General features: G+C 29.9%; 1 protein-coding gene across 1 annotated transcript in view; it reads left to right on the forward strand.

The window, feature by feature from the left end:
* LOC106473117 (multidrug resistance-associated protein 1-like) overlaps window positions 1-20,525 on the forward strand; it is a 48,962-nt gene that overhangs the window by 16,483 nt on the left and 11,954 nt on the right. The window contains exons 8-20 of the mRNA XM_022401613.1: window positions 831-977; window positions 1,446-1,530; window positions 2,783-2,976; window positions 3,741-3,917; window positions 5,281-5,448; window positions 6,490-6,692; window positions 8,028-8,217; window positions 11,329-11,424; window positions 14,454-14,574; window positions 15,091-15,235; window positions 17,184-17,349; window positions 17,685-17,884; window positions 19,051-19,177. Of these exons, the coding sequence (XP_022257321.1) occupies window positions 831-977; window positions 1,446-1,530; window positions 2,783-2,976; window positions 3,741-3,917; window positions 5,281-5,448; window positions 6,490-6,692; window positions 8,028-8,217; window positions 11,329-11,424; window positions 14,454-14,574; window positions 15,091-15,235; window positions 17,184-17,349; window positions 17,685-17,884; window positions 19,051-19,177 (2,019 nt within the window). The remainder of the gene's footprint in view (window positions 1-830; window positions 978-1,445; window positions 1,531-2,782; window positions 2,977-3,740; window positions 3,918-5,280; window positions 5,449-6,489; window positions 6,693-8,027; window positions 8,218-11,328; window positions 11,425-14,453; window positions 14,575-15,090; window positions 15,236-17,183; window positions 17,350-17,684; window positions 17,885-19,050; window positions 19,178-20,525) is intronic.

Genomic DNA, 20,525 nt, shown 5'->3' on the forward strand with positions numbered 1-20,525 from the left:
GAGAAGAGCCACTAGGATGATACCTGGAATGATGGGATTGCCCTATGAGGAGAGACTAAAATCTCTTAAACTTGTTTTCTCTGGAGAGGAGAAGGATCAAAGGGGATTTGATTGAAGTGTTTAAGATTATTAAGGGTATTGATTATATAGATCCATCAAATTGTTTGTGTTTAATAGTAAAAACAATAGAATAAGGAGACACAAATTCAAATTTTAGCAGCGTAGGAATCATCTGTAGTTTAGACAGTTTTACTTTTAAAACAGGGTGGTTGGCTTTTAGAATGAGCTGCCTTCAAGGGTGGTAGAGGCAGAAAATTTAACTGAATTCAAGAAGAGATTGGATGAATACACGAATGATAAGGGGTGATTATAGATGGGAGCTGGAAGGGACATCCTTGATGGGCTAATAAGCTCCTTTTTGTATCTTGAAAATTTTATGAAATTTCAATTATCAGAAAGTTATAATGTTTCTATCTAATCTGAGGAAATTTTATTCAACTAACATGTTTTGTATATTGAAATGAGCAAAAATGCTTTTTAGCAGTAATAGATTTTTTTTTTTTGACTGAACAAATGGATTATAAAAATTGATTATTCATGTCATCATTAGCTGCTTCATTATTTTTATAAATGAATTGTAAGTTGTAACTATAAAATTAATTTTCTTTATTGATTTCTACTGTGCTTGTTTTAATTTTTTCACCTCAACTGTAGACTTGTTTAATTTTTTCATATCTAGTTGCAATTAATGTATCTAATAATAATTGCTATTCATTTCTCTACAAAAAACTTTAATTGAAATTTATTTCATCACTTTCTTTTCATTGTAGATTGCAATCACAAGCTTTGTCACATTTCTCCTTATCGATGAAAATAACATTCTAGATGCTACAACTGCTTTTGTGTCCTTGACTTTGTTTAACATGCTACGCTTTTCATTAATAATCCTCCCAGATATGATTTCAAATATTGTACAGGTAAGATGATGAAGGAATTTATCAAGTAGTATTGTTAAAACCTGAAACATAAAATTCAAAATTAATAAATTAGGTCTATATCAGGCTAGTTGATGAGCACATACTTTGTGATCTCCAAAGAAATTTAATTGAGAATGTATCCCCCCCAAAAAAGAGACTGATCAAATCTTTAATTCCTTCTGTAGATACATGTATTTGTTAAAAAAAAAGAACAACCTAAAAAACTCCAGAAAACATTTGCAATATATATTGGAATAATTTTTGTTAAATATTTGTTAGTATTAATGTTCACAGTAACTTAGATACAAAAATATTAAATGGTGATAATTTGTTGAAAAGTTATAGAAAATTCAAACATTTATTTTGTTTTTAGGGTATTTGTATTCTTATGCATAAATTGAATAGTAAACAAGATTCAAAAGAAATATATGGTGGTTAAGTGTAAAATGCTATGCTGATTGTTTACAGACTCGAGTGTCTGTTCATCGACTGAATAATTTTTTTGTCTGTGAAGAACTAAACCCAAGTTGTGTTGGCACTGAAACTGATGAAGGTTGGTTATTTTATGATTTAACACATGTATATATCATTGTTCCAAAATGTTTAAAAGAGTAATATACATTTTATGGTTATGTATAACTGATAGGTGGATATTTTAGTTTGAAAATGTTAAAACTGCAAAGTAAATATCTATTTTCAATAGTGTTAACATTAAATCTTTTTTCTTCATAGCATATGGTACTTACGGATAGTTGTAGTTAACTTCTGAAGTTTTTCCTAGAATATTCTTGTACAGTTTAAAGTAACTAGTATTATGTGTTATACTTCCAAACTGGCTGTATGCCAGTACCTTTGTAGTAGTAATTAATTTCAAAATATTCATTGTCAATTGTCTATTTTTCTTCAGTTTCTAAACATTAACTGTGTAACTTGTTTATTATTTTTAATCAAACAATTGTATTATATAACTGTTTCTTGGTGAAACATTTTGACCCTACTGTCTTTATTTATTGCTATGGTTTTAAGTAACATTTAGAGTACATGATCTTAACCCATCAAAATATTCAGAGTAAATTTATAAAATTACTTATCAGTGACCAGTTGGTTAATAGTATATGAATTAATATTAGTTTTAAATTACTCTTTAGGTACACTGGTAAAGTATGATTTCATTGGAGGCTGTAGCTTTGAGTATTATATGTATAGAAACTGTTTGAAGATTAAATGGAGACACATTTTATATTGGTCACTAAACAAGGTGGTATATTACAAACACACGTAACATTTGTATTAAGTTATTATTGTAATACTTTTCTATCTTAAAAGCTTCATTATATCTTTTACTTATTGCTGAAATAATTGTCTGTTCCAGCTTGTAAATATTTGTTTCAAATGGATGTTAATGGAACACATGTAATTTTCATCTTGGTGAAAATTGTAGGTAAACATCTGTTATAATATTCTTTAGTAATTAATGTGGAAATCCAAAAATCTTAAAATTTTTAATGAATTTTTAATTATTTTTGGTTATTATAGTCACTTTATAGTGGTTATTTGCAACACAAAAGTTAATTTTAAATAGATTCTCATTCAAGGTATTCAAATATTTATTTGTATATGCTTGATTTACAGTATAAAAACAAGTTTTACCCAGGTTTCTTGATCAAAAGTTATATATTTTGATTCAAGTGTCTTAGCATACAATTTTCCTTGCCTAAAATGTTGAAGAAAAATATTTCACCAAGGAAAAAGTGTGAAGTTTTAGCTTTTTCAAAGATTCATTTCCACGGTTTTTCTTCTTGAAGGAGAAGTTATTAGTGTGAATAAAGGAACATGCAGCTGGGAAACCCATGGTGAAGCAGTCCTTAAAAACATCAATTTACATATTAAGACTGGTCAGTTAGTAGCCATTGTGGGGCAAGTAGGCTCAGGAAAGTCATCCATTCTGTCCTCTTTGTTGGGAGAAATGTATAAACTATCAGGAACACTAAATATCAAGGTATGTGACTGTTTTATACTGTTCTGGTTGAATAATTCGTTGTGCCAGCAAACTGTTTATTTACAGTGGAGAAAAAAGATTGACTTTCTAAGTATCACAAAATGATTGGCTAGAATATGTCATATTTATTCTACATTACACACACTCAGCCTTTCTTATGTAGTATATGGTATTAACATCTTTATCTTACTTTAGTGTTTCTTTCTTTTAATTGGTGCATAATTCTACACGTAACATATTCATCCATACTGCAGGCAAATGTATGTTTTTCACAATAGTAGACACTTGTGATAAATGTTACTGTTGTGAATGTTTCGTAATTATTCTTTTATTAATAATATATCATTATCTTATACTCTAAAGCAGCAGATGGCACTTGAATTGTTGACTGAGTGCCTGAATGTTATTTGATGTAGTTGAATAAAGACATATTCTGCTCTGATCTTATTATTATTTTTTCTAATAGCCTAAATCAGTTCAGTTACATGTCTCAGGACCTTAGATTTTAAGTGTGATTGCTTTCAAGTAATATTTTAGAGTATAGTAACTTATATACTGCTTTTTTTTGACAACTTTCAAGAGTCAGTACTATCAAATTTTAAAAGAAAGTTCTGTTTTATTTCTGTTTCATCTTTTAATTGATTGTATTTTTTTATTAAAGAATACCAGATATATTTGTTTTGTGTTATTGTTCAGGAGATGACAAGTTGTGTTGTTTTGTTTCATGTCATTGTTCAAGAAATGACAAATTGTGTTTATTTCAGGGAACTACAGCTTATGTATCCCAACAAGCCTGGATACAGAATATGACTCTCAAGCAGAACATCTTGTTCTGTCAACCACTGAATGAAAAGAAATACAAGAAAGTGATAGATAAGTGTTGCTTAAAGCCAGACTTGATGATTTTGCCAGGTGGTGATGAGGTTGAGATTGGGGAGAAGGTGAATTTATGTTTAAGTTTCCTGAAACATTTCTTTTGCTAGAGTAATGGTAGTTTTGAAAGGAAGGTGTAGAAACCATTAGAAAAAATCTGTTTCATTGTTGGAAACAATTATGTGTAATAAGCAAAAACAAAAATATCATTTTCCTTCAGAATGGAGAATCTTTTATTTGTAGGTATTACTAAAATTAGTATTGAAATTCTCATAAACGTATTCTAAAGAGAAAGGAAAATTACTTATAGCAAGATAAAACTTTTTATGTAAGCAAACTCTTTCATACTAAAATTATTAACACACTTAACCTGTATTGTTATTGTCTTCAATTAAGAAAATGGTGTTTAATGCTCAAGACAGTTCAAAAGTTGTCATGAGTTCCTTTCTTGGCTGTTCAGCTTTATTTGCTAATTTTTTATACCCAAAACTGGTTGAAAATGAGTTTTAGTTATATGTCAAATTGCAAATTCATATGGAGATGTCTTTTAACCAATCAGGGTGAAATATTATGTATTGGAATAATTACAAGTTAAAAACGTAACTCCATGATAGTGAAGTGTTAGAAACAAAAATATTCGAGCATTCAGTAAGAATTTTTCAGTATAATTCAAATTAATCCAGGAAGGGAAATGACTGCAATCTTCACATCTTGCTTTTACAAAATTTTATGAGTCATACATCTGAAAATAGTTTAAATAAAAAATCATATCATTAAAACCTTGTTTGTTATTTAAATAAAATATGAACAAGAATTTAAAATCAGAGGTGATAAGTTAAGTTAATCTTTCAGAAATCATTAAAAAACAAAGAAATATTTTCTTGTTGAAATAAAACTTTTAAATCATCACCTAAATGTTAAGAATTGTTTGGGCATGGAAGTTAAGATTTATTTACAAGTATCTGAAAAAGACTTAATTTAGGTGTTTAGAAGCAAGTTAAATTTAGCATTTACAGTTTTGTCAGCTCTATTTGTTACTGATTAATTAAAAAAGAGAATTATATGTTATTTCCCATTTTTATTTTGGATGCTGTTTTTTTCTACATAAATCATCGTATTACACAGTGTAAAGTGGTGGTGTGATAAAATTCAGTACATTAGGTATAATAAGTGTTAGTGTGTGTGATTTTGTATTGTAGATAATATACTGATTTTTATGATTCTTGCAAAGGTTTGTAAATAATGTTGTATTACTTGAAATTTTTCTTGTGGTAATCAAAATATTAAACTGATTTGTATTTTGTTTCAAACTAAATATTTGTTTAATGTATGGAATTCTACTGAAACACGTTGTACAAGTAAAGAATTGTACTTGATATCCAGATATTTGATATGTAATATTCACAATTGAGATGAGAGTCTGATTCATAGGGAGTCAACTTAAGCGGAGGACAGAAACAGAGAGTTAATTTAGCACGAGCTGTGTACCAGGATACAGATATATATCTGCTTGATGATCCTTTAAGTGCTGTAGACTCCCATGTTGCTCGGAGTTTGTTTCATCATGTTATTGGACACAATGGACTCCTTCAAAAAAAAGTACAACACTTTTATTTTAGAACTGAGTTTTTATTTTTCTTCTTTATTTATTACATTGTTTGTGACCAACTTTGCCCTAAAATTGTTCTGTTCCTTTATATAATGTCCAAGTAGCATTTTATAATTTACTTATTAATTATTTTAATGAAACAATAAGGTTTTACTTCTTGGGATGTTTAACCAAATATTGAAACATTAATTCAAAATGAACATTTTTTTTACATTCTTGGTTTGCATTAGGAAATAATGTTTTTACAGTGCATGCTTATTTGGTTAAACCAAGAAAATCGAATTCTAAAACAGTTTTAACATAAAATACTTGTTGTAAAAATTTCATTTTGGAGGCTTGGTAAATAAAACATTACTTTTTTTGAAATTAATTGTCAAGGTTTATGTAAGACATTTGCACTGGTGAAGCAAGCAAACCTTTATTGCTCTGTGCAAAAAATTAGTTTCAATTAATGAGCTTTTGTTGTCATAGTTCATTGTAACTAAACAATGATCTTTTACACACACACACACATACATACATACATACATACATAAACATACTAAAAAAAAGGTAATACAGTCTTTTTGAAAAAGAAAGTGTAATAGTTATTTATGTTTTTGACTTAAATAAAGTACAAAAAACTATAATACAATAGTGTATTTGTTTGAAAGATGAAAAATGATTAGATATCAAAAATCTACATGAAAACTTGAAAAATGACAGTTTGCTCAGACAGTTGATTTAGAAATTTAGGAAAATTTTAAATCCTTTTAACTCACCATTTACCAACCTGAATTAATTTGAAATATATGAATAATATTGCAGCATTTTGCCAAATTTATTATTATTATTATACAGTGGATGAATTGTTTGATGTTACAGATTCCTTTTCACCAAATGTGAAAAACACATTTTTAATATCATCATAAAACAATTGATTTAGATATTTTGTGGTGTATCCTTTTTGTTAAATTTGGAGTACAACTAAAGTGTACACAGTACATTTGGATGTTTACATTCTGAAATCTGATTTCTTTCCTTGCATGTAGACACGAATTTTGGTAACTCACAACCTCTCAGTTCTACCTGATGTTGATGCTATTATAGTGATAAAAAATGGCCAGATTGAAGAGAGTGGAACATACAAAGAACTTCTTGCAAAGAAAGGATCATTTTCTGAGCTAGTTAGAGAGCATATGAGAAAAGAAGATAGTGAATCTACAGAAGAAGAAAGTACCATTACCAACAGCTGGTTTGTGTATTGTTACATAAATTGAAGTTAACAAGTTTTCTTCTCAATACTTACATCAGGCTGGGGCAACTTTAATCATATAAGCTTTCATGCTTCATTTGAATTCTGAATTAGATCTCACTTCCCATGGCCAATATTCCATGCATATACATTTAAGTGCATAGGTAGATAACCAGATATGGTTACTTGGGTTGAAATCCCAATTGTTTTAATAAATATTGTGGGACTGTTAAAAAATAGTACTGTTGAGTAAATACAACTGCATATATTATCAGAGTTTAAATTCTTCTTATTTTATATACCACTACATGCTGCTCTGCTAACTAAGTTAAAATGTATTTCTTATACATTCTTAGATGTTTATGATGAAAAGAAATAGTATCGGAAATAATTACGATAACAGTGCAGAAAAAAGTGAGAAGTGGGGAGGAACTTAATTTGATTTGGTCAGCTTAAAACATTCTCTGGATCTGTTTTTATACTTCTATTTATTTCTAAAATTTCCAAGTTATTTAGTTTTTTTACCTTTTTTTCACAGATATTCAAAATTTTGTTTTAGATATTTAGTTTCCATAAGGTAGTATGTAAAAGTTTAGTCCATTTTCCTCGATTTTCAGCTATATTATGAACCACATATACAATATTGCAGTCGTAACTCATTAATTGATAAATACCACTTTGGCTGCACATGTATCTTTTGGTTTGGTTTTTGCTGTTACACAATATTTTGACCAGATTGTTTGTACAGTAGAAGGCCAATCTACAGATTTCTTTGTTCAGTTTGTTATATATTTTGTGAGAAGGTTTCTCAATATAGCTTATCTTACATAATTTCTTTCTGTTTTTGTTGTTGTTTGATACATTACATGTGTATATTGATCTTAAGGTAATGGCCTTTAATTTTTTAAACAACAGTGTGTCAGTTAACTTAGTTTTATAACCATTATTGACAGCAATTTGTTTTGTTATTTTTAATTTATATATTTATTTTTTAAATTTTTTTCTAAAACACTGAAACAATAACTGAATGTTATAAGACATCACTAGAAAAAAAGTCCCCATTCTGTTTTTGAGGGAGGTAAAATTCCATTGTAAATATATAAGAATAATTTTTTTTTATGTTTTATGCATAGCATCTTATGACATGGATAGTGTTTATTTTGAAGGTGGCAATCAGCATTTTTTTGTGATTAAAGTAACAAATCTTTGAATTACATTTTTAAGCTTTATGCATTTACCTCATATTTGTTGTCTATATGTTGAAACAACTAACATGAAAGTTTATGTAAAATGTGTTATGAATCAAAATTTTCAATAGTTTTTTTTAATTTACAGTGAACTAGACACTAAGTTACTGCAAGAATCCACTGAAGAAGAAGTAGAAATGAGAGTACGGAATAGGAAAAGACATAAGATAGAGGCTAGTCTCAAAAAAACAATCTCCCGAGAATTGACAAGAGAAGATAAGATAGGGGTACACGATGAGGGCTTGCTAGTGGAAGAAGAGAAAATGGAGCTTGGAAAGGTTAGAAAGACCAATATTAATAGAAGGTGATTTTATTAAACTCTCATAGTAAAGATAGAAGAGAAAATCTTGGTTTTTATATAAGTAGCATTTCAACAATACATTTTTATTCATGTATCTTAAGCAGAAAAAAAGAGTGAAAATGGCAAAAACATTGGAGTATTTCATTTTAGAAGTGTGAATATTATTAGTAAAGTATCATAATCAGAAAAAAGGAATGAACATTGGAGATGTTTTGCATTTAGGATTGTCACACCATATTCTTAAAATAAAATATTACAAAGAATAAAAATATGTATTGTAAACTGGAATAATTCATAGAATTGCTTTATACCACACATTTTTACCAGAATCTTTTAAGAAGAGAAAATTAAGATTAAAAATTGGTATATTTTTTGAAAAATGGAAATAAAATAAATATTTTTTGGCAGACTTCTAATCTTCTTTTGATTCACTGGACACCAACTGTTAACATTATTGTTCATTTGTTTTATTAGAATATTTATCTTAAAATACTTATATAGCAACAACTAATTTGACATAAACTTACTCGTTAGGTGTTTTAAAAATCACAACACTGTTGCATCAGCGAGGTCACGTGACTAGTATCACGCCACCTTTTTCTAGAAATATCCTGTTCCTTCGTGAATTGTCGGGAGACTACTAGATTGGGGGTAGTCTGGTATATATAAGATGGTCACAACGTGATGGAACAACGTGTAAGTGAATGAGTAATTGAATGTATGCAGACAGAATATTGTTGGGCACATGAAACGTGAGTTATAGCGTTGTTATAGAGCGACTGTTGAAATTAAGTGTATCGTAAAGTTGTATTCGTAAAGAATAAACCAGTTTTATTTATCAAAGGACTTGTGTCGCTAAAGTTTAGTCAGAAAGAATTTACGGAAAATTAACTAACGAACGGAGACGTAACAACACAATTACAGTGAACTAGGCACTAACTTACAGCAATTTGTTGTCACTGATTAACTAAAAAGATAATTATTGTAATGTATGTTTGTTTTTCATGTACCACTCCTCATGTTACAGCATTAGTAGTGGTGGTGTGTGGTGATAGGTGTATTATAATAGATAAAAGGGAATAAAAAAATCACTACGTATTTGTTATTTTTATGTGTTTCTTATTTTTACAGATTTGCTTGAATAGTGTTTTTAATATTAAGTAATTGCAGAATTCTATCTATCTGTGACTGTAGGTACTTTTGTGATATTTTTTAATGTGTAACTACCAATTCTCAGAAAGTAGTTTATTATGAACTAATAATTATAATGGTCTCATATACAAGTTTAACTATCCTGTGACAAGTTGGTATTCCAACTGCTCACAACTTTCTGAATGAAAGATTTCAATTAGAATTAAACTTTACTAGCTGATGGTACTCATAAGAAAGCAAAAACATTTATAAAGGACAATGTTAGGTAATGTTCATCTTCTTTCTTTTTTTCTTATTAAATCTTTAGTGACTTTATTAGATGCTAATTGCATACTTTGCTTTGTAGATGGTATTAATTGACTTATTTAACTGATTAAGTACTCGTGTCTTTATATTCAAGGCCTAAAGTCTATAAAAAATGGAAATATGCTCTATTTTAGATGTTTTTTGTTCCTCTTCTCAGGTAAAAATCCTAAAAAATAGCCCATATACAATGTCGGACAGTTTCTGTTTGTCATAAAGACAGATGCAGTAATTGATCATTCTTATAATAGGAAATACCATTTTGGATGGTATATAATTCAATGCAGACAGTAAGGTGTTATTACTTTGAACATTTCAGGTACTCATTTGAGTATCTTTATGTTGACCTTTTCTTTTTATTTAGAGTGTGACAACTCAGAAAGGAGATGGTACACTTTACTTCGACATTATCATCCTGATTGTCAGAATTTACATCACTTATTTTGTCTATTATGAATAATTTTCTTACTCTTTTTATCATCACAGAAACTATTTACATAACACAGTATCATAGCTATGAGTTATGTTTCTTGACTTGGCCACTAAGATTCTTATACCAAGCACATTTTGGGTTATTATGTGAATTAAATTCTATTGTCCAGTTTTGTCCATCCTTCTGTTAGTGACTCAGTCTGTTGTAATAACTTTTATAAATGGTAAACGTCATATTTTTTGCATGAATTGATGGTGGTTTACTCAGTGATAACAAATTATATATTTAATGATATTTACCATATTTCTTATTCTACACGTTTTTTGCTTGTTCTAACCATCTTTGCTCATTTGTTAATTGATTTCATTTAAATTCTGTCACTTATAAATAATTTTACTTTCTTTTATTCCCCCTTTTTTTTTATTGCTTTTATCTTCATGTTATGTATTTTATGTGCTGTAATCATGTACCACAGATGTGTGTGTGTGGGGGTGGGGGGGGGGTAGGTAGGAAATTAACCAAGCTTTTCAGAAATATTTCTGCTGAAAGCAAGTTAAACTTGTGGGAGTGAATATTCCTCCAGAAAAATTTTACAATTAGAGTGGCAGTTGCAACTTTTTTTTATGTAGTAATAGCCAAAACATGAAGAAAATAAGCTTAAGTAATCAACCTATATGACCTTATGTTTCCTAAGTCTCTTTATCTTGTAACTTTGACTCTTTATAAGGGCATAGCCAGACTTTTAAAAACTATGCACACAAGATTGTTCACTGGTATCAACAAAAACAGTGATTTGGTTCAAAATATATTTGCTTTCAAAGATATGTGTGTGTGTGTATAGTTATTGCTGGAATGATTGATTCTTATTACAAGATACTATAGAGAAATGTCACTGGAATTGCAATGAGCATAGAAAAACCTATATGCATGTGCATATAATGCATATGCCTAGCTACGCCATTGTTTTATCTTCGATTAACAAATTTATTTTATAATCTATGTATAGGGGGTCATTGTTTTAAACCTCAGTCTAAATTGAAGAAATTACAAACCTATTAATATCTCGGGAAGAGCAGGTACTACTCCTTGTTCTGATGCTTAAAAGAACACTTTACAATGTTATTTTTTCTCATAGGTTCAGTGTTACTTTTATTAGAATTACAGGTGTAGTTGAATTGTTTTTTTATAATATTATAACAGGTAAAGTCCAGTGTTTATCTTCACTATCTGCAGAATGCTACCTATCCTTTAGTGTTTTTAACTATTCTGGGCTATGCAGGATTCCAGGCATGTGAGGTAAGGTTCATTGTTGATTTGTGAAGACTTCATGTAAGTTATTAAAATAGCATGTATATAGGTCCCATCAGTGAACTCAATTTGTTCCATCATTCAAAATGATTTAAATTGTTCTGTAATAACTCTGGCTTGTAATTTGTGTAGTTAGAGGCTATTTGCTCTGTTAATTACATTTAGTATAACTGTTATTTTAACACAGAGGTCAATATCAAACAGGTTTGAACATTGAACTTTGCAAAATTACATTGATAACATAGAAGTCTGTGTGCTGTCTTTATGAAAAAAAAAGAAAATATTTTAACTTAGTGGTCTATTTCTAACAGGTTTTGGCGAGGTACTCTTCATTACATCGAAATTTTTTCCACCAGTGAAAATCCATTATTTTAAGCATTGCTTGCTGTATCACTACTATCATGTAGTATTAATTGAAAATATTTGTTTAGAATTTAGGTCATTGCATTTGTGAAGGTAAAAGATAATTGAAGTTCCCTGAAATTAATGTTCTTCCTTTACTATAATCAAAGGCTAGGAAACTAAACTTACTTCACAGTAACACATGAAATTAAAATGAAGTTTAAAGTAGAGATGTAGTCAGTTAAGAAACATTACAGTACTGTCAGTTTGTATATTTTTATTTTACCACTTTTACTCCACACATCACACTGTGTAGCTTTTGTAATGATAAAAATTTTAGAACATTTCTTAGATAAGTCTAAAAAATTTAACAATTTTTTACTTTGAAATTCGTTAGCTTAACTTTGATAACACAGTATTTCATTACATTTTCAATCACATTAACCCAAGTGCTGATTTAATGACAGTTTGTGGTAAAGGAAAGTAAATACCAGATACAGTATAGATATGCATTTTGAAGGTTCTATCAGCTATGCAAGTACAATATGCAAACTGTACAATGGACAAAGGTACTTTTATTCTTTGTGTGAACATCACCTTGCACTCTGACCTGTCAGAGTCTGAGTCAGATTGGGGTTGTCTATTCACAGACACATCTCGAGTACAAATACTAGTGTAACACATTTTATTTTTTATGTACAGAAAACATGTACATTTCATGAAAAGCTTGTTACATTTTGTGTAGGTAAATGTAGTACACTCGAATTTATATTCAAGATTCCGTCACCAATATAGGGTTGGTTCAATGGACTGATCCAGTGCACATTCCATTAACTAGAATAACATATGAAACTAATTTTTAAAGAACAAATTTTTCTTTACTAATAATAAAAAAAAATATTAGTTTGTAACAACTGTAAAGTTTATATTTTTTTCTTCATGGTACATATAAGTGTTTAATGATAACGTCTCTTTGGTGCATTTGAGGTCCTGCTATTCATATGGTGAAGAATTGTCATTTATGTGAAAGGTTTTTCCTAGCTTAATTCGATTGTTTAGAGATGGCAGTTTGATCATCTGGTATGTTTATGAAACAGGTAGACATTAACAGATAAGAATCAATCAATGCACATGAAAGTTACAATAGACTCGTAAAATACAATGTTTCAGCCATACCCGTACATATACAGTCTCTACAAATCATCATATAAACTTGCATTGTGTATTAGTAATTGGCAGTAAGTTAGACTGAAAAAAACATCAGGAAAATAAAAAAATTCTTTCAAATACAGATCTACAATCTAAATTTCAATAGGGAACAAGGCATAGAAATCAGAGAACTTAGCAATCAACTAATTTCTCAGTTTTCCTTTTGCCCATGCTGAGTGACTTTTCAAAACATTACCCTATGTGCACAGGTAGGGGTTAAAGTGTGCATGTTCTGACCTTGTACAGAGTGCCATTGAACATGGTATTATGAATTTGATGCCAGACTTATCACTTTTCATGTTACCCATTGTTGATTTTGCAACAGTTTGTGTAAGAACCAGATGCAGTATAAAGGAATATTCTGTGGTGTATTTAGATATGGGTTAGAGGAGGCCCAGCCCCAAGGCCCATGGTCTTAATGGCCCACCAGAAGTGATTCATTTCCATTCAATCCATTTCTATGTAAAATTACATGGAATGTAGGGCCCACAAAACTTATTAGCCGCTGGGCCCACACAAACTTAAATCCGCAAATACAATTTGCAAGTTGTATGTGTATGATGGACAAAAATATTTATATTCTTCATATGAACATCAGACAGGCTTTGGTATTTTATAAACATACTACTATTATAAAAACTCTAGTAACACATCTGATTTTTTGCATACAACAGACTTGTACTGTGGACTAAAATCTTGCCACATTTTGCGTGGATATACATAACATAATAAATTCAAAATTATAATCAAGATTACTCCTCCTATACACTGTGCACATTCAGTTGATTTATTTTGATTTCTGATTTTGTATTTTATTGAATTACATACACACAACAGTCATGCCTCATAGATGCTCTTCTACTGTTAAAAATTGGCCAAATTTACCTACATTACAGTGGTGAAAATTGTGTTTGCTGCTCCAACTACAAATATTATCTCCAGAAAACGCCAAGCAGGTGAATGAAGGCTGTTAACACTTTTAAATGATTTACAACCTTTGATTGATTTATGCTTATTTCAGTAAAGTAAAAATTAATAGTATAATGAGGGACGGTTATTCAAAATTCAGGTCATGATCATATCCTTGCACAAAACTGAAATATTATTTTCTGTTTTTTAATTATTTTGTTTCATGGAACTTTAGAGAATACTTGTAGCTTAATTTTTACAGCCACTGCACTAGCAGCAAACTCACAAAACTGAAATATTATTTTCTGTTTTTTAATTATTTTGTTTCATGGAACTTTAGAGAATACTTGTAGCCTAATTTTTACAGCCACTGCACTAGCAGCAAACTCATAAGGCTATAAGGAAATATTGTCTGTACCTAGTTTTGTACTCTTAGTTGTTGCTTCTAACATCATGTGAATATTTTTCTATACTTGATTGTGTTATCTATACCTGTTTGTTGTTTTTAGTATCAAAGTAAATAATTTCTATACCTAGTTGAGTGTTTTCTAATGTAGGTGGGTGCTAACATGTGGTTGAGTAAATGGAGTACAGATGAGCCCCTACCAGATGGAAGTCAGGATATTCCTTTGCGCAACAAGAGACTGATTGTGTATGCAGTCTTGGGAATTTCAGAAGGTGATTTTTTTTCATCAAATTACTTGATAATTGTAATACCTTTGTGTGTTACACTTCACTAATGTTATCATTTCACATCCTCTTATAAATATCAGCATTTTGTATGTGATTTTCAAGTGTAGTTATATGTTACTACTACTTTCCGCTCAAGTATTTTTACTAATTCTTCCATTAATCGTATGTATATCTGTGTTACAGTTTAATTTCATTAAGTAATTTTTAGTATTGCCCAGTTATGAGTGAGTTTGCTAGCTTTTACACTGATTGTTGAATTCAATCTCTGTTTAAATTATGTTTTAATAAATTAGGTAGAAAACTACATGTCAGATTTTTGAAGATGATTAAGTAAAATATAAAGAAAGTCACCCTGTTCTTATTATAAAAGATGGACTACTAGTTATATTTGGAGTTCAATGAGCTATTTATTCACCATTAACTCTTTCTTTTTTATATTTTTTTCAAAATATATTTTATAAAATAGCTAATTAAACTTTATGTAAAATTTTCCTTTTATAGCTCTTTCCATTTTATTTGGTACCATCATATTGGCTATTGGAACTGTACAAGCATCTCAAGAATTGCATAAACGTATGTTGCAATGTGTCATAAGAACACCGATGACCTTCTTTGACACAACTCCTCTGGGACGGATTTTAAACAGGTTTTTACTGTTTACTGTTTTACTGAACATATGTGAATAGTATTTAAATTTAACTGAATGTATAGTATGAATATTATCAACTGATTAATAGTGTTTTATTAGGAATGACTAATAGCAGAGTTTGTAACAGTTTCCTTTTCAATTATATTGTTTTACACTGAAATTGAAGACTCAAAATGTATATGTAGTCTAGTTCATTACATACTTTGTGGTCTTTGTAACAAAAATTATATACCATGATATGTTTCCTCCAGTTTCAATTCTAATACTGCATAATGATTTTTAAGCTAATTTTGTTCTTAATACTGATAGTTTGTACAATTTAGTGATTTGTTAGCTTCGAAAGCATATCATTTTGGTATATAAATTTAATATGCCTAACATGGAAGTATTCTTATATTTCATCTGAGCTTTTCAACAGATAAGATTCAACAGGAAGATTGTGTCAGTCTACAGACTATCATTTAATTCTATATTTTTATGAGATAGTTTCACTCATAATAAGTTAGAAAATGGACTTATGCTAATGTTCCGTCAGCGAGGTCACGTGACTAGTATCACGCCACCTCTTTCTAGAAATATCCTGTTCCTTCAAGAATGCCTTAGCATTTACTAGATATGTGTTAGTCTTGTATATATAAGACGTTCACAACGTGACGGGACAACAGTGTAATGAGTAATTGAACTGCAGTCAGAGAATGTGTAATTGAACTGAGTATTGTCGAGCACAAGCACGTGAGACGTTCTTTGAGAATTATAGCATTTTTATAGAGCGACTGTTGAAATTAAGTGTATCAGTAAAGTTGTATTCGGAAAGAATAAATCAGTTTTATTTAAGAAAGGACGTGTGTCGCTAAAGTTTCGTTGGAACGAATTTACGGAAAATTAATTAACGAATGAACGGAGACGTAACACTAAGAATGTTCGATTAGTGTTCTTTCAGGTGGAAATATACATGAAAGATTGGAAATAAATTATGAAGGAAAAGTTTAAGTATTTATAATAAAAAAATCTTTCCTTCAACATAGATATCAGAAACATACAAGCACTACTTATGCACAAGAGAGACATTCCTTACCATTATAATAGATTCTTAGTATGTGCTGAAGATGAAAATTGCAACACAGAATCCTCTAAAATTAAATCTTTTGGACAGAAATAAAATTACCGAAAATAATTTTCTATTACTATTTAAGAAAAAATAAAAAGGCTTATTGTATGCAAAATACTCCATCAAATATCTTTGAAAAATGATCAAATGAATGAGGTTGACAGTTTATCAAAATCTGGTGTTCTTTTTGAAGAAGCATATTTTTCTAATGATTATGGCAAAAAAAAATTTCCAAAAGTAGTTCTTACAAAGAAAATCATAAAAATTCCTGATTAAGTTAGCAATTCATAATTTCAGACCTCAAAGCTGAAAAGAAAGTGTAAATATGAGCTATTCTTGTGCTTTATGAAAAGAAGTAAATTATTTGAAAAATGCCAAACTGTGCCTATTGTTAGTTATAACTGTTGATAGCTATATTGCTTAACCTGGTATAAATATAATAATTGTAAATTGAAAAACTTGTTAAGCCATCTATATTATGTCTTGGCATTTAACACTTGAGTTAGGACAAATACTTGTGCTGAAGCAGAATTGGATATCTCTTCTCTTTGAGCTTAAAACTAAATTAATAGCTTCAAGGCTTTTCAAAGAAAGCAGCTGATATAACTAATCAAATCAATAATATACTGATCATATGCCCCAACTTTTTGGGACCCCATTAATTATTACAAACGTTAAAAATACTTGATTTTAAAGGTTTAATGTTTCACAGCTGATAATTGTGATGCTTTTTCTTTTAATTGAGAGCAAAACAGCTAGTATTGCAAAATCTGATTGCATGTTTGGCATGTTTTTATATTTATATGTATATAAACCCTTGTGTTTATTTCTAACAAGATTTGGGAAGGACGTTGATGTTGTGGACTCTCAGCTTCCTATGAATTTTGATGGAGTATTAGACACGACTTTGGCTGTCATTGGCACTGCTGTTGTTATTTCTATCAGTAATCCCATCTTTATTGCTGCTGCTATACCAGTGTTTTTCATCTATTACTTAATACAGGTATTTCTCAGTTATATGTATGGGGTTAGATATATTTTTTTAGTGAAATATTAAAATTTGTGTTATTTCATTTGTCTGTTTTTGCTTTAATATATCTTTGAATAGTATATTTCTGAAATTCTGTGATAAAGGAATAGGCCTGAGATCTTGTAACATTTTGTTTATTTCTAATATTCAGGATCCTTTATATATTCTTATGAAAAATATACAATCAATTCTGCAGAAACCTGTAAATTATGTAACCAAAACTTCATTAGAATACTAGGGCTAGCTAGTATTGTTTTATTTTTGTACACAAATTTTCAATTTTAACTTTTATCCTGTTGCTAACATAGAAAATCTTCATCAGTGCTTCTCGACAAATGAAACGTCTGGAATCAGTGACTCGTTCACCAATCTATAATAACTTCTCAGAGACAATCAGTGGAGCAAGCAGCATCCGAGCATATGGTGTTCAGAAATATTTTATTGAACGCTGTGATGAACGTATAGATGTTAATCAGAACTGCTATTTCCTCGGAATGTGCATAAACAGGTGATTACAAAATAAATTAACTTTTAATTCATATTTTGTAAAATTATATAAAGTTTGCTTTTAAAAAGGGGATAAAAACATGCAAGTTCTCTTTTTAACATTAACTAGAATAGAGTAAAAGTAAAAATTGATTGTAATTAAATATGAGATATATCAGTACAGCCAATAATTTGATTTTTCGGTTTGCAAGTACTTTTCTTTCATTCCAGAGATTTTATTATTACGATTTGTTTTATTTTACTTAGTATTCTGTAATGTTATTTATTAACTATCTTTAAGCAAATGCTTCAAAAACAACTTTACAATAGATGTTTTTATTCCAAAACATACATACCTCTGCTGACACTTATAGCTATATCTCGATCTTCATATTTGCTTCCCCAGTGGCACAACGTTATGTCTGCAGACTTACAATGCTAGAAACTGGGTTTCGATACCCGTGGCGGGCAGAGCACAGATAGCCCATTGTGTAGCTTTGTGCTTAACTTCAAACAAACAATCATCCTTGCCATCTAAACATTGTGTTCGCTTGCTCCAGTCTTTATACCCCTTGGCAAATTCTAAATTGCAAAACTTTACATTGGACACTGACACTCTTTCACCCTTCCTCTCCACTAAGAGCCGGTGTTTGTGACTGGGTGGGGTAAGTCTCGAAAAAGTGATTATATTATCTGCATACAGTGCTTGTATACAGTACTGGCATAGAGGGTGTGTGAGGGCTGATGTAAAATAAAGTTTTGCATATTAGAATTTGCTGAGAGCAGTTGAGTGGGATATAAAAGAGTGGAGCAAGTGAACACAATGTTTAGATGGCAAAGGTGAAGATCAAGAAATTGCTATAGGTGTCAGCGGAGGTAAGTATGTTTGTAAATACATTTTTAGAATTGGAAAATGATAACTTTTATTGCATATAATTGCATGTTTTATAAATGTAATTTTTAATATTAAGAAATAAACATAATAGTGTGAATCAACAAAGAAAATTATATTTTATTATGCACTTTACAATTTTGTTTTTAAAAGTGTAGAACTTTATTTTCATCTTTTGAGGCTTCTGACATTAGAAAACAAAAACAGCCCTTCTGTTTGTTTTCTCAGTAAGGGTAATCTGCAGAATTATATCCCATTTGTTGAATGTGATTTTTAATCATATGGTTAACTTTTAGGTGGTTAGCAGCACGACTAGACTTTTTGGGATGTTGCATTGTTTTTATTGCCTCTTTGCTTGCTGCTACAGGAAGAGGAACAGTGAGTCCAGGCGTTGTGGGATTGTCCTTATCATATGCATTAAATGTAAATACTTTTGAATTTTTCATACACAAAATAGTGTTTTGAATATTGGCTTTCAACTGTGCATTTGAAGTACTTTTCAGTTTTTCTCTTGTTAATGTTTAAAACAAATCTTTAGCATCTAATGTTTGATTTTAAAAAGGACATAACACATTCTAGTTTTGTTCTTAATATCAGCTTGAAGCTAAAATAGGTTGAGAGAAAATATTGGTTGTAATTAAGTATGAAATGATATCAGTACAGTCAGTAGATTTGGTACAGTTTTAATTATAATGGACTGCTTCTGCCTGTATTTAGCATGGGACAAAATTTCAGCTTCTATACTGAGGTTGTTTTTCAGCCTGAAGGCTTCAGTATAGAAGCTGAAATATTGTCCCACTCTAGAAACAGGCATGAGCAGTCCATTATAGCTAAAATTCTACTGTGTTTACACTGTCTAAAATGTCCTTGAAACAACAGTCGGTAGATTTGATTTGTAGAATTGAAGTAGTTTTCTTTCAGTTCAGAGATTTTGCTATTAAACATTATTTGATTATGCTCAGTAACTTTATGTTCACTGAGAAAAGATATCTCATTCTGGTTTGGCATAACCTATTTATACTTACTCATTTGTAGAATACCAGGATGTAATGTAAGAGGTCTACTATGTTCTTTGAATTGCAGAAACTAATTGTTATATCCATACAGAGAATTTATAACATGCAATAGGTATAAGTTTTCCATTTTTTGAATAGTTTACATACTTTACTTATAGCATAAGTCTGTTACAAGTCTGACTCATATTTATAGTATTTCAGCTTTAAGTTTCAAATATGAACCAATTTCATACAAAATAATAGTTGCTACCTGTGATAGTGTTATGTAATTTTCTTCTATAAGACTAAAAACAGTTTATTCAATGCTTGTCAATGAGCACATTACTCTAAAGCCAGGGTCGCCAAACTTTTTTCACAGTGGGCCAGATAACTGAGAGAATGATGAGTGTGGGCCGCATAACCATTTTGTTCAATACAATACAGTGAATACACAAAAAATAAAGACGACAAACATGTTTATTTACCAAAAAGTTATCAAAGAAGGCAACGTTAGCAATAAGATAGTTATATCACACCCAGTGCACACATATCCGAATCTCACAAACTAAGCAGCAAAAAAGGTTAGAGAGATTTGTGAAACTGGCGTTTAGCTTTTGAGATATCATCAGTATTTGCTTTGGAATTGCTGCATCCAACCAAGAGAATTACTTTCAAATGTTCAACATCGTTCGATGTGCTGACTTTACATACTACATTTTTGAAAATGTTTGCTCACAGACATAAGTTGTTCCAAACACTGATGCAAATTTCTTCAA

This window comes from Limulus polyphemus, unplaced genomic scaffold, assembly GCF_000517525.1.
Source record: "Limulus polyphemus unplaced genomic scaffold, Limulus_polyphemus-2.1.2 Scaffold5899, whole genome shotgun sequence".
Lineage (NCBI taxonomy): Eukaryota > Metazoa > Arthropoda > Merostomata > Xiphosura > Limulidae > Limulus > Limulus polyphemus.